Raw genomic sequence first — 12,335 nt, 5'->3', positions numbered from 1 at the left:
AGATGATGACAGAAAACCACGATGCAGCAGAAAGATTCCCTAGCCGCTCTTGACCTTTCAATCCACCCAGATCCCCTTCATCATCAACTACCCAACAGCTCCCAAACTTGCGTTGACCCTGTCACGTGATATACACATGTGGATGCGTTTCTAGAGTGCAGCGGGGGGCCAGGAAAGGTTCTCCAACGATTTTCACGCATTTCACGCATGTCAACAGTGCTGAGATTGCTTCGCTAATGTCGCAAAAAAAAAATGCGCTGCCTGCTTAACAGTCCGTGGTGCTACGAGAGCGCATATCTATTGCAGGCCGGGAGTCGAATTACAACCAATGCTTCTGGAAGGCACTTCCACCCGATCAAGTGAGAACCTACGGCCCTACTCTGGGAGTCTGGCAGAAATGTACCTAGCCTCTCGGAGCACAAATGCCCATCAACAAGTTCTGAGTTATGAAAGTTCCATTGGTTTCGCGGAGGAGGACTGCGACCTTCGATAACATTGAAATGGTTGGCTACTTGTCCTGGCAAGAAGGCAGCCAACAAAGGCATGGCCTTTTAAACGATGCGCGCCCTCGATCCTTGAGTACTTCGCATGATATTGGGGGATCGTATCGGGCTTGATGCCGAGTAGCGGACCAAATGATGAGCATGAGACCTAAGAGAAATACGTTGCAGAGGCTTACCTTACGGGCACCACACTCAATGCTTCTCATCCAGCACCCACCTGGATATTAAGTTGCGATATCTTTTGAGGAACTGCACTACCCCCCTCCCGTTCCTATCCCCCTTGAGCACTGCACTCTCGTTCGTTGCCTTGAAAGTATCCTTCATATCGTTTTGCCATAGGGGGAAATACGACCTTGGTATTTTATGCTGACTAAGTCAACCACCCAAGTCTTGGCGCCGAGCCTTTTCTCTCCAGATCACCGAACTGCTGAGGAAACGCCAGACATCAGGGCATCGTGTCTTTCCCTTTGCACCCGCATACCCTTCTTTAAATAGGGGAATCCTTTCTTGTTTGCATTTTAAATGCTCAATCTTATACGATTGTGGTGTTTTTAGAGATATTTTTTTTGGTTCTGTGAGTTTTAATCACTACTATAACTACTACACAATCAATCTGAACATTGTGGAGAGCTCATGCTGCTGTGCCAAAGGCATCTGTCCAGCTCCACGGCCTCATTCTGATTTTACTTACTTTCATTGATTATCATTTATCCAGCATAGTTGTCTCGCTTACTTTTGCTTGGTTTTGCCTGATTTTTGTCTCACGCTGTCCTGCCTGGTCTTCATTGCCCTCAACTCAGCCTACACACTTAACATTAAACCGTTTCTCCTTTGTTGATTCAGTGCATTGTTCCTGTACTTTCTCCCCTTAAATAATATCTTCTGCCTTTGGAGCCCCACTGAGGCTACTGCTTCGAGAGGACACGAATACGTCAAACGGTTAGCGATCTTGGCTTATATTTATCATGCCTGAGCTAGCCGAAGTTGCCCGGATTGTTCATTTCATCCGGAAAGAACTTGTGGGAAAGACGGTCTCCAGTGCCGTGGCAAACCACGACGATCTCATATTCGGCAAAGTAGGCACGTCTGCCCAGGAATTCCAAAAGACTATGCAAGGGAACAAGATTATTGGAGCTGGGCAACAAGGCAAATACTTCTGGATGATCATGTCTAAACCCCCGCATCCGGTCATGCATTTTGGTATGACCGGTTGGCTCAATATCAAAGGCGTAAACGGCTGCCATTATCGCGCCAAGGAGGAAGAGGGTGATGGACCGTGGCCACCGAAGTTCTGGAAATTCCGGCTGGTGATGGACGATGACAAGAAGACTGAAGCTGCCTTTGTAGATGCTAGGAGGCTCGGCCGTGTTCGGTTGGTTGACTGCCCTGGAGAAGAAATCAGGTCTCACACGCCACTCAAGGAGAACGGTCCCGATCCTGTTACAGACAAGGGAATTGTCACGGAATCGTGGCTCAAGAGCATAGTGTCTAAGAAGAAAGTTCCTATCAAGGCCCTACTCCTGGATCAGTCTATAATGAGTGGGCTGGGCAACTGGATGGCGTATGTGTATAAATTCAATTTCTTATCGAATTTGTGATTGAAAATGGCATGAAGGCTAACAAATATATCAGTGACGAGGTCCTTTATCACTCACAAATTCATCCCGAGCAAACGAGCAATACCCTCGACGATTCACAGATTCGGGAGCTGAACTCTGCAATTCATTATGTGTGCGCTACATCGGTCGATCTCCTTGGTGATTCCGCTCGCTTTCCTGCAGATTGGCTGATGCACCATCGATGGAACAAAGGCAAGAAAGAGCCGTCAAAGATGCTAAACGGTGATCCCGTAACTTTTATCACGGTTGGAGGCAGGACTAGCGCCATAGTGCCAGCAGTTCAGAAAAAGACGCATCCTACCGCCACAAACGACAAAGGGGGAAACGCCAAAGAGGATGTCGACGATGAATCTGCTACGAAGTCGCGATCCAAGGGCCGTGGAAAAGCTACTGTTAAAGAAACAGATGAGACCACAACCACTAATGGAAACAAAAGGAGTACCCGAATCTCAAAGGCTTCTTCGGTCAAGGCCGAGGAAGAGAAGAACACCGAAGGGAACGACTCGGCAGCGCAAACTCCAAGCCGAAAGCGCAAGGCTCCAGCCGTGAAATCTGAAGCAGCTGAGAATGCAGCGGGAATAGCCAAAAAGACCAGAGGTAACGCCACGAAGGAAGCTCCGTCTACAACGGCACCCTTGAGAAGAGGGCGCTCAGCTGCCAAAAAATAATTGGCTTCTAAATCGGAGTTTAGTGGCTTCATTCCTGGAGGTGACGGTCGGCGTTTGGTGCCGGTTCAATATTTCACAAACCATGTCGCGGTATCATGCAGTGGAAAACAAATTTTCAAAATGCTCAGGTATTATTGCCGTACGACAAAATTGAAGAAGATTAGCAATAGCGAAAATAAATTCATATCATCGTCAAAAGAACAGTATATCCGGGTATCTCAGTGCTATTCAAACCATCATTCCATTTAACCTCCGATAAAAAACTCCGTAATTTCCATCGCCATTTTCCCCTTGGCCCAAATCATCCATAACGGCAAATAGCACGCTCTCCCACCACCCCCCAGCGAATTCTTGTTCGCCAAAGACCTCTGCCCAACAATCAGCCACTTCTTCTCTCGGATTCTTAAACGCTCCGCAACCCAGAGCACCCAACACCAGTCTCCGGTGCCCATTCACTGCCGCAGTCCTCAAAACGACCCTCATTTTCTCTTTAGTAAGTTCTCTGTCCTTCGGGTTCCGATACTTTTGTCTCTGTGACTCCTTCGAACCCGGTGGCGCAGGTCCCATTGTCACCTTCGGCGCACACAGCGCGGCAACGCTAATCGCGCTCACAATGGGTAAATTCGCTGGCATATCGAGCGGCAGCAGCTCGTGGCCGTCCTCCAAACTCTTGCGTATCACCAACACGGTGGGGGAGTATATGGCGCTCAGTTCCGGAATAGGATAATAGCGCAGTTTGAGCGTGAAGCTGAGGCTGCTTCGGTAGCAGATGGCTTCTTCTTGTGCGAGAGCGCCGCGCTTCCAACCTCCGCCAGCGTTATAGGCATTGGCCATGTTGAGGACGCAGACGGGTCTCTTGTCGCGGACGGTGACGTACTTGGCGCATTGGGCTAGACCGATCGCTGTGTCGAGGGTGTCGGAGTTGAGGATGCGGATTGGGGTGCGGGGGAAACGCGGGGAGTATTTTTGGTCGAGATAGGGAGGGTCTGTGTAGAGATAGCCCTTTGCAGGGGCGTGGGGAACGGCGGAGAGGATATTGGGCAGAAGGGCGGTGGTTTCACGTGCGACGTGAATGAGGGTCTGGTGACGGGGTATGGACGCAGGCATATAATTGCCAGGGAAGCTGCCGCTTCTTGACGTCGGCGCTAGAGTGGATTCCCAGGAGATTGCGGTAGATTGCGTGGGTTGAACGTCTTCCATTCGATTCGAGTCTGACTCGAGAGCTGCCATCTCATCGGGATCCGGCTTTCGAATTGATGGATACCTAACGGCTGCTTGCTTTTGGTCCTGTCCAAAGTTTAAGACAGTCTGGACCATTCTCCGGCCAGGACGATCCGACGTCATGGTATGGAGATAAGAGGGAAAAACGTGGTGCCCGGTTCAACCGTGCGGCTTCGCCGACGAGATATTGCGTTGCGAACTATATAGTCGGCCATGCTTCTAAGCCACACGTCGTCGTTTTGAGCCGCATAGGCAGCCACGGGCTTAAAGGCGCCAAGGAGCTAAGCCCCGGCTGACTAATAGCTGCTCCTAGACTCTGTGCGGAACAGATGCGCAGAACCCCGGTACCCCTGTACTACCATACATCTACGCAGGGCACGCCTGCGGACGGAATAAGGAATATGCCGTTTAGGTTTATTTAGGGATTCAAAAGTAAGCCTCTTGAACTGTGTTGAGAAAGGCGATTAGAGACGGAAGGCTCCTATGTATCCGTCGATGCGGAGTGCGAAAGGTACTGTACATCTGGGCGGCAGAAACCATCTTGCCGGCGATGAGATAAGATAAGATAAGAATGGATTGTCACATGAATCGCTTGCACGCTGGTTGGCTGCTGATAAGAGTGTTTGCTGCTTTTGTTCCCCTCTGATTGGATAATCAGCGATGTCCCGCCGTCGCCGCCTGCTCGACCGATTTTCTTAGAACTTCTTCCATTTTGCGAAAGCTGGTAATTTCTGTCCTCGATGTTAGAAAGGAAAAAGGTGTGAGAATCCAAGTAAAGAGCTTCCTTTACTGTTTCTTGAGATTACTGGCCCTTGGAGCGGTGCTCACTCTTTCACCATGAGTGCGATCCTTTCAGCGGACGATTTGAATGACTTCATATCACCAGGGGTAGCATGTATAAAGCCGGTCGAAACACTGCCGGCCAAGTCTGAACGGGACGAGGTAAGCATGAGATGTCGCCCATCATATTTCACCGCCCCAAATAACTAACCCTTGGCACCCAGTCTGCCTACGAAGTGACCACAGAAGACAAAGTCGCCGCCGAAAACCCCTCACCCGCGCAGATATCCTTGACCGACTGCCTAGCTTGCTCTGGATGCGTAACTTCTGCGGAGGCTGTCCTTATCTCCCTACAATCTCATGCCGAAGTGCTGAACACCCTAGATGCATATCCTGAGCTTCGAGTAGACGGTTTTCGGAACGGAGTCCAAAATGGCGCCACAGGAGATGCGCGGATCTTCGTGGCGAGTGTCAGCCCTCAGGTGCGCGCGAGCATGGCGGCCACGTATGGAGTATCGGAGAAAGAGGCAGGTTATATGATTGAACAGTTTCTTTCCGGGCCGCAGGGTCTGAGAGCTGGTGGACAACATGGTAGTGGTTTTACATGGGTTGTGGATACAAACGTGATACGGGATGTTGTCCTGGAGCTCACCACGGATGAAGCCACCGCGTCACGGGCGAAGTTTGACTCTACTGCTACCTCTGAGTCTGCAGAGTTTCCCATTCCGCGTAAGCCGATTCTGTCGTCCGCCTGCCCGGGCTGGATCTGCTACGCTGAAAAGACCCATCCACACGTCCTCCCGCACCTCTCCCGTTTAAAATCACCTCAGGCTTTGACTGGAACGTTCATCAAGACCATACTCAGCAAAAGGCTTAATGTACCTCCTTCCAGGATATGGCATCTGGCAATCATGCCTTGTTTCGACAAGAAGCTCGAAGCCAGCCGGCAAGAATTAACAGATGCCTCCTGGCAAACAACCAACCACGACATGTTCGCTTCCCCTGCAATGGATCAACCCATTCGCGATGTCGACTGTGTGATAACCTCAAGAGAGCTCCTGATGCTCGCTTCGTCACGGAACATCTCTCTCCTAAACCTACCTCTAACACCTCTCCCATCCTCGTTCACGACACCCTTCCCGGATCCCCGAATTGCACAGTTTCTTTTTCCCAAGCATCTCGCCTCCAACCAATCTGTCTTCTCCGGTCCTTCAGGTGGCTATCTCCATCACCTCCTAACAACCCATCAAGCCCTCCACCCCAACAGCACTATCCAAGCCCAACGTGGGCGCAACGCCGACGTGATCGACTACACCCTCGTCTCCGCAGAAACCGGACGACCCATCATAAAGGCAGCCCGGTATTACGGCTTCAGAAACATCCAGAACCTCGTCCGCAAGCTAAAACCGGCCAAAACATCTCGATTACCCGGCGCAAGGGCAACAGTCAGCCGCAGGACCGGGACATCCGCTCCACATACGGCCGCGGGAGGAGGGGTCAGCGATTACGCATATATCGAAGTAATGGCCTGTCCCGGCGGCTGCACCAACGGCGGAGGCCAAATTCGCTTCGAAGATGCAAGGGATACTGCAACCACTGCCACCAGCAGCATCGATGGTTCCGCACCGACCGCTCAAACATCTCAGCACAAGCCCACGCCTCAAGAACAGCGAGCCTGGCTGGCCCGCGTCGACGAGGTGTATTACTCTGCAGATTCAGATTCTCCTCCCCCCTCTTCCCCTTCTACCAGTCACGGTGATGAAATGGAAATTGACCGCCCACTTGAACCCGAGTCTCGATGTCAATCTGTCCATGCGATTCTCCAGTATTGGTCCGATATGACAGGGATTCCCCTGCCGAAATTGGTGTATACTACGTTCCGCAAAGTGGAGAGCGATGTTGGAAAGAGTAAAAATGGCGCTGCCGATACAGCACGTGTTGCTGAGTTGGCAGGGAAAATTGGTGGAGGTTGGTGATAAAATAATAGGGGGCGCGTATTCTTCGCATTTTTCGCTGGCATCTACACGGATATCTACATGTGTGGAATTTCAATACGACATCATAGATATAGAGTCGCGCAATCATGCCACGTGACGATAGGCTTTCAGGTCTGAAACAATAAGTATATAATTCAAGAATATTCATTTTTTGCTCCATAAGAGAAAGACGTGTATAGTCCATTTGCTCATGCACAGCCATGAAATGGACACAGAGATGAAAATTTTCGGGCCTTAGCCAGTAATCCGCTTTTCTAGCGCCTCGAAAACCAAGGAGGCACAAGCTACTGTTGCTATTGTTTAATTACCATTTGACCCTGCTTTGTGATGTTGGCCACATATTTCACACGGGGATGAAACTGGGGTACGAGGACACCGCGGTATGGCCTTGTGTCGAGAGAGGCCTCGCTTCGATGGCCGCTTAAGTACTTCAGCATTGAGAGGTTCTATGCGAAGACTAGGGTCTTGTTGGTCCCCATTATTTACTCCCATGGCAGTCTTGGGTCGAAAAGGAAGACCATCTTGGTGTGAATATGTCGTATTCTCATACCCTGAGCACGCAGCAACCTCTCCGCTGCCTTGAGAGCCACTGCTACTGGAGCAAACCTTGATTTCGTTCAAGTCAAATGGCGGTGGTGATTCTGGGGATGAAGCCAAAGCGGATCGGACCGCTCGCCAATCTTCAGGAGATAGCGAGCTTGGCGAGAGTGCGGCAAGGGTATTATAATAAGTAGCAATCCAGTGATCGCAGCAAGGACCCGCTCCAGGGCATAGTGGTTCGGGCAGAGGGCTACCATCCCTTCTTGTGTAAGATATTGTTGAGTTGGAAGGATGATCCGACACCCCGGATGTCGGGTTCGAGGCAACAGAATGTCTGGGCGCGAAGTCATGCGGTCCTGGAAGTGGTGTTGGTGGGATCACTGATGGAGAAGGTTAGCTTCGTCAAACGAGCTGGCGCGGCTTGGGTAAAGCAATTTACATTCAACATCTTCCACGGCAGCACTGGTATCTCTGGTTGTAGCTTCGGATGCATGTGCCGACAAACCGCTGTGTATATCAGGATCCGGTTTATCTATCATATGTCCCCGAAACATGCCACCGGGACGGCGGGGTGGGCTGTCACCACCACCGGAGAGTGTGGCTACTTGCGGAAGAATTGGTGAAGACCCCCTAAGCTGCTGGAGTTTAGCCTGGAGACCATTACACTTTTCAAAATTGGCTTCCTGGGAAACTTTCGTGCGCCTGTAGAGGAAGTCATACACGAGGTCAGCAAGCTCTTTCGAGCGATTAGGATTAAGCCTGATCATCCTCATCAACCGTTTCATCTCTTCAGGCTGGTGTACCGTTCCGTCTATTGTCGATGCCGACGAGTCAATCGAAGGTGATTGAAGTGGCTTTTCGCATGATGAATATGGATGATTCGGACGCCCAGGCGATGGTTCACGCGGCAAGGACTCGATCTTCTCTTCACATGGCCGATAAATAGGACCCGTCTTTCCAATACCGGAACTTTCAGTTTCGGAAGGACCTGCAAGCCTCGGAGGTGCACTCTTGCCCAAGTACAAACTTTCCGAATCAAACGCCCCGTTTATAATCTCGGCAAAGGCCTTTTCCCTTGCGTCAGGAGATAGTTCCGTCGATATCTTCTGTGGGCTATGATGAACATCTTCTCCTCTCCAACGATCGTCAATTGACAACGAGGAGAACGTTGGTTCAAGATCAACTGAGGGGGGGCTATAAAGTTCGTTGTTGGGCCGCCAGTAATCAGGTCTTCGCCTCCATTTTGGCGGTGATCTAGGGCCCGTTGACTTCCTATAAATGACGTGGGAGTTGGTACGGCGGTATTGTGGAACCCATCTATCGGGTGGATTGCGATGTCCATGTCGTGGGGCAGGTGGCGACAGTTCGTCCCGACGATAATAGCGACCCTCTCGAGGCGTTCGAGGGGTATGAGGGGAATGTTGGGGACGTCTCGCAACCATAGTGCCTCTAGTTCCTGGTGTAGATATCAAGGACGACTTGAATGGTCGTTTGGGATAAATAGGTTCTAACGATGAAGTAACTTTTATTCAACGCGTAGTAGAGTTATGCACCTTTGAAAAGTAATCAATAGCTTGTACAGGGAGCCTAATCAGCAGCGAGGTGAATCCAAGAACAAAAGCAAAACGCCGCCAGCTCTTGTAGAACTTGACTGGTAGCCCAAAGGCGGTCGCGATAATGGATATGAAGATGCGACCAGCAACGTGAGGTACGGAAGAAAGTCTTCAAAGCGAAGAAGAAATGGGGCAAAGAAGAGATTACCGAACACGCATATAGCATAACTATGGGCTATATCCCAGATCTCAAGGCAAGCCCGACCACCAGCTAAGGCCCACGGTGCAGGAACGAGACGGTGGGCGTGGATTGAGAGAAGGCCCAGAGGCCGTGAGCTTCAGTGAAGCCAGCATTATTCGCTGTCCGGGTGAAAAGAAGTAACAACCTGGAGTCAGGCGATCCATACTCCTGTTAGCCGAAGTTTTAGGGGAACAAACGGGCGAAGTCCGTCCCCGAGTATGGCTTCATTGTCCAAATAGGCCAATTTGCAACTGAATCGCAGTGCACCTCGAAAATCCGGGGGGGGGGGGGGGCCGCAATTTAAGAAGCAGTATGCCCAGTTTGCATTGGACATCATTCACACCGGCTCAGAGACCCGGGTTCGGTTGCAATTGACGGTTGACGATGGGCGTACGATGCTGCTGGCGATGTTAACCGTTTAGTTAACTCTAACCAATGACACAGATCGTGCTGATTGATTGATTGATTATGTCATCCAGCGGCAGACGCTTTGTCAGCAGGTTGCGCATGATGAGGTCAGATTAGTCAGCAATACGGTCATGTGATGTTGCATCTTTTCTGTCGCCGGTCGCCGCCCGCTTGTTTCTCAACCGCAAAACTCATCCACGACAGCCTCTCTGCCTCCGTCGCCGTCGTTTCAGAAGAACCAACAAACCCATTTCCAGCTGTCCCAGGAAAGACTCTCCAGTTCATATTGATAGCCATGTCTCGCGAAGCCTACCAAGTCCCTTCCTTCGACAACCAGCAGGCCCAGTTTTCCGCTGGTGCGGGCTCTGCGCCCACCAATGCGAACGACGAGCTCCTCTCCGTCATCTATGTCTGCGGCGACTGCAGCGCTCGTGTGCAAATGAAGCGTGGAGATCAGATTCGGTGCAAAGAGTGTGGGCACCGCGTGTTATATAAGGAGAGAACAAAGAGGTCGGTTACTCGAGACTCCTTGCTTTTAGGCGTGGTGTTGTCGGGGGTTCTTTTTTAAACAATTTAGGGTACACAAGTCGCCTTGATGGATGCATGCTAATCTATGTATTCTTTTTCATTTTTAGGATGGTCCAGTTCCAAGCCCGATGATGCCGATTACACGCTAAGAAGGCCTTAACTGCTTTTGCGTCGATAAAACTTGTCCTTTCCCTTTTTACAACGAGCATTTGCAAGGCGCTATGGAGTGTTAATATTAGATGTTTCTAATCCCGAAAACCCAAATACATGTTGAAATGTCCAATTTCGCTTTTACCCTCGGGGGCACGATGTGTCCCAACCCAAAAACCCTTCTAACTGTGTACTCTGCATGAGAGTTGGAAATGAAGACGTCGGAGCTTATTACCCTTTTTTTTTTTTTTTTTTTTTTTTTCCTTTTTAATATTGCAGAAATTGAGCATCCCCGCCTTAAAGCCTGTTCGTGACATCGATAAATTTCTCAAGACACTTCAAGGCCTCTCCGCTCTCGATGGCCCAGCGCGCACGTCTCACGCCTTCTTTCCATCTGAGACCGCCGGGGCCACGTTCTTTGATGACGTTTCCATCATCTCCGGGCCCCATATTGCTGGTGTCCGCTTCGCAGACGCCAGAAGTAACGATCAATGCTGCCACATTCATGAGAACAAAGTCCAATATTGGATCATCGCGGGGGAGTTCGTTCCGTAAGATGCTCATCAGCTTCAGGGCATTTTCGCGTGGCGGCTTGCCACCGCCCACATCTGACAGTGGATGGACTGGCAATCCAAAGTCCGACGGCTGAATTTGGAACGTATCCAGCTTAACTATAGTTCTGGGTGGCGCCTCATGATCATGATCATCGTCATCGTCATCGTCGTCATCCTCGGTCTCTGTGCTCTCGCTTCCCTTGTATTCAGGATTCGGGTATTCGGAAAGCCTCCAGCAGTTCGTCTTCCCTGCACAACTGATTTCGTCTAGATCTTCTTCGCCGCAGATTATCAGTGCCTTCTTAGCTCCGCTTATTCGAAGCGCATCGGCGAACACCGGTCCCAAACTTTGATAAGCGACACCTACTACCCGAGCTTCCAGGGCCCATTCCACAGGGTTGGCAAGCGGCCCCATTAGATTAAATATCGTTCGGAGTCCCAGGCCTCGTCGGACCGGGTTGGCATACATCATACCGGGATGGAAGTTGGGTGCAAAGAGAAATGCGTAGTTGGTTTCGGCAAGGACCTGCGCAATATTACTCGAGTTTACGGCGGATATCTTAGGTGGCCTAGGTGCGATTGAATTTAAGACGTCGGCCGAACCGGAGAAAGAAGTCTGTGCCCGGTTGCCATGCTTAGCCATCATAAGCAATGGCGAGGCTATGATGGACGAGGTCGTAGAGATATTGAAGGTCGAATGTTGGTCGCCACCGGTACCGACAATGTCACACTATCCAAGGATCCCTGGTCAGCCACAATCGCAACATTTACGGCGGATGAGTCACATACCAATCCACCTTGATACGCACCCTCCTTTCGACCCCTCTCTCGTAGGACTTTCCTCAATGGCCCCCTCTCGGTCTGTTCGGCAGCTTCGCGCATACGATTGGCACATTGCGCAATTACGTCCGAGTCTCTGTCCAATCCAGTCGAATGTAGTAAAGTGAGTAGGGCAGCTGTCTGTATAACTGAGAGACGGTCTTCAAAGATCAATGCAAATGCTGAAGCAATTTCTCCAGCTGATACCTGGATCTCTGAGGTGTCGGGGTAGGCGAGCCTCTGAAGCAGTGGTGAAATGGACACTGGCTCCGGCTTGCTTGTGGGGCTTTCTGCCGCCATCGTAGCTGTGCAGATGAGTTCCTGTGAACTCCGTAAGCTCGGTATCGAAGTAAAGGCGTAGCAGATTCGTGGATGGAATGTAGATGGGTCAAGTGAAGGAACGAGAGATTGCTGTGGGACAGAGCGGTTGAACAATGAAGAACCAGGTAGCTCGCCAACGGGGCGTTTTTAGCCCCTCCGATCACGCTGGCGGAAGAGTCATCGCGTGGCAGAATCTTCACCGCCCACGAGGTCCCCCCTGGCATATTACATAATCCCGTCAACGGCTGCTTATGTAATAATTATCACGAAAATCTGAGGGAATTGCGAAATGTAGCAGCGCAAGCTTTGAGCGCCGTGAAAGTGGCATATATCCCTCAAACCCGCCTTCTTGCTGGCCAGTGGATGCAAGTCTAGCTTAATTGACACCTGAAAAACGCTTAAATCCAGCCCGATCTCCCCTTTGCCATATACT

The 12,335-nt window shown here is 50.7% G+C and overlaps 6 protein-coding genes across 6 annotated transcripts; 3 read left to right on the top strand and 3 right to left on the bottom strand.

Moving 5' to 3' along the window:
• Positions 1–1,468: 1,468 nt before the first annotated feature.
• D8B26_001593 (uncharacterized protein) lies at positions 1,469–3,275 on the top strand (the record flags this gene model as incomplete). The annotated part of the gene is made up of 2 exons (XM_003065581.2): positions 1,469–2,064; positions 2,136–3,275. 2 exons carry the CDS (start codon positions 1,469–1,471, stop codon positions 2,788–2,790), a joined length of 1,251 nt encoding a protein of 416 aa, XP_003065627.1. The 3' UTR covers positions 2,791–3,275.
• Positions 2,991–4,134, bottom strand: D8B26_001592 (uncharacterized protein; the record flags this gene model as incomplete). The annotated part of the gene is made up of 1 exon (XM_003065580.2): positions 2,991–4,134. One exon carries the CDS (start codon positions 4,132–4,134, stop codon positions 3,019–3,021), a length of 1,116 nt encoding a protein of 371 aa, XP_003065626.1. The 3' UTR covers positions 2,991–3,018.
• Positions 4,135–4,848: 714 nt separating this feature from the next.
• Positions 4,849–6,882, top strand: NAR1 (Cytosolic Fe-S cluster assembly factor nar1; the record flags this gene model as incomplete). Its single annotated transcript, XM_003065579.2, has 2 exons — positions 4,849–4,953; positions 5,016–6,882. The coding sequence occupies 2 exons, from the start codon at positions 4,849–4,851 to the stop codon at positions 6,765–6,767; spliced, it is 1,857 nt and encodes a 618-aa protein (XP_003065625.2). The 3' UTR covers positions 6,768–6,882.
• A 199-nt stretch (positions 6,883–7,081) lies between these two features.
• Positions 7,082–8,770, bottom strand: D8B26_001590 (uncharacterized protein; the record flags this gene model as incomplete). Its single annotated transcript, XM_066123583.1, has 3 exons — positions 7,082–7,208; positions 7,339–7,708; positions 7,768–8,770. The coding sequence occupies 3 exons, from the start codon at positions 8,768–8,770 to the stop codon at positions 7,082–7,084; spliced, it is 1,500 nt and encodes a 499-aa protein (XP_065979658.1).
• Positions 8,771–9,733: 963 nt separating this feature from the next.
• On the top strand, positions 9,734–10,815 carry RPC10 (DNA-directed RNA polymerase core subunit rpc10). The gene is made up of 2 exons (XM_066123582.1): positions 9,734–10,040; positions 10,166–10,815. The coding sequence occupies exons 1-2, from the start codon at positions 9,826–9,828 to the stop codon at positions 10,188–10,190; spliced, it is 240 nt and encodes a 79-aa protein (XP_065979657.1). The 5' UTR covers positions 9,734–9,825; the 3' UTR covers positions 10,191–10,815.
• On the bottom strand, positions 10,478–12,018 carry TRP4 (anthranilate phosphoribosyltransferase). The gene is made up of 2 exons (XM_003065576.2): positions 11,552–12,018; positions 10,478–11,492 (listed from the first exon to the last, which is right to left on the bottom strand). Exons 1-2 carry the CDS (start codon positions 11,879–11,881, stop codon positions 10,506–10,508), a joined length of 1,317 nt encoding a protein of 438 aa, XP_003065622.1. The 5' UTR covers positions 11,882–12,018; the 3' UTR covers positions 10,478–10,505.
• Between the last annotated feature and the right edge of the window lie 317 nt (positions 12,019–12,335).

The sequence above is a fragment of the Coccidioides posadasii genome, chromosome 1 (genome assembly GCF_018416015.2).
Source record: "Coccidioides posadasii str. Silveira chromosome 1, complete sequence".
NCBI classification, from domain to species: domain Eukaryota; kingdom Fungi; phylum Ascomycota; class Eurotiomycetes; order Onygenales; family Onygenaceae; genus Coccidioides; species Coccidioides posadasii.
This window is presented reverse-complemented; position numbering and strand designations above follow the sequence as displayed.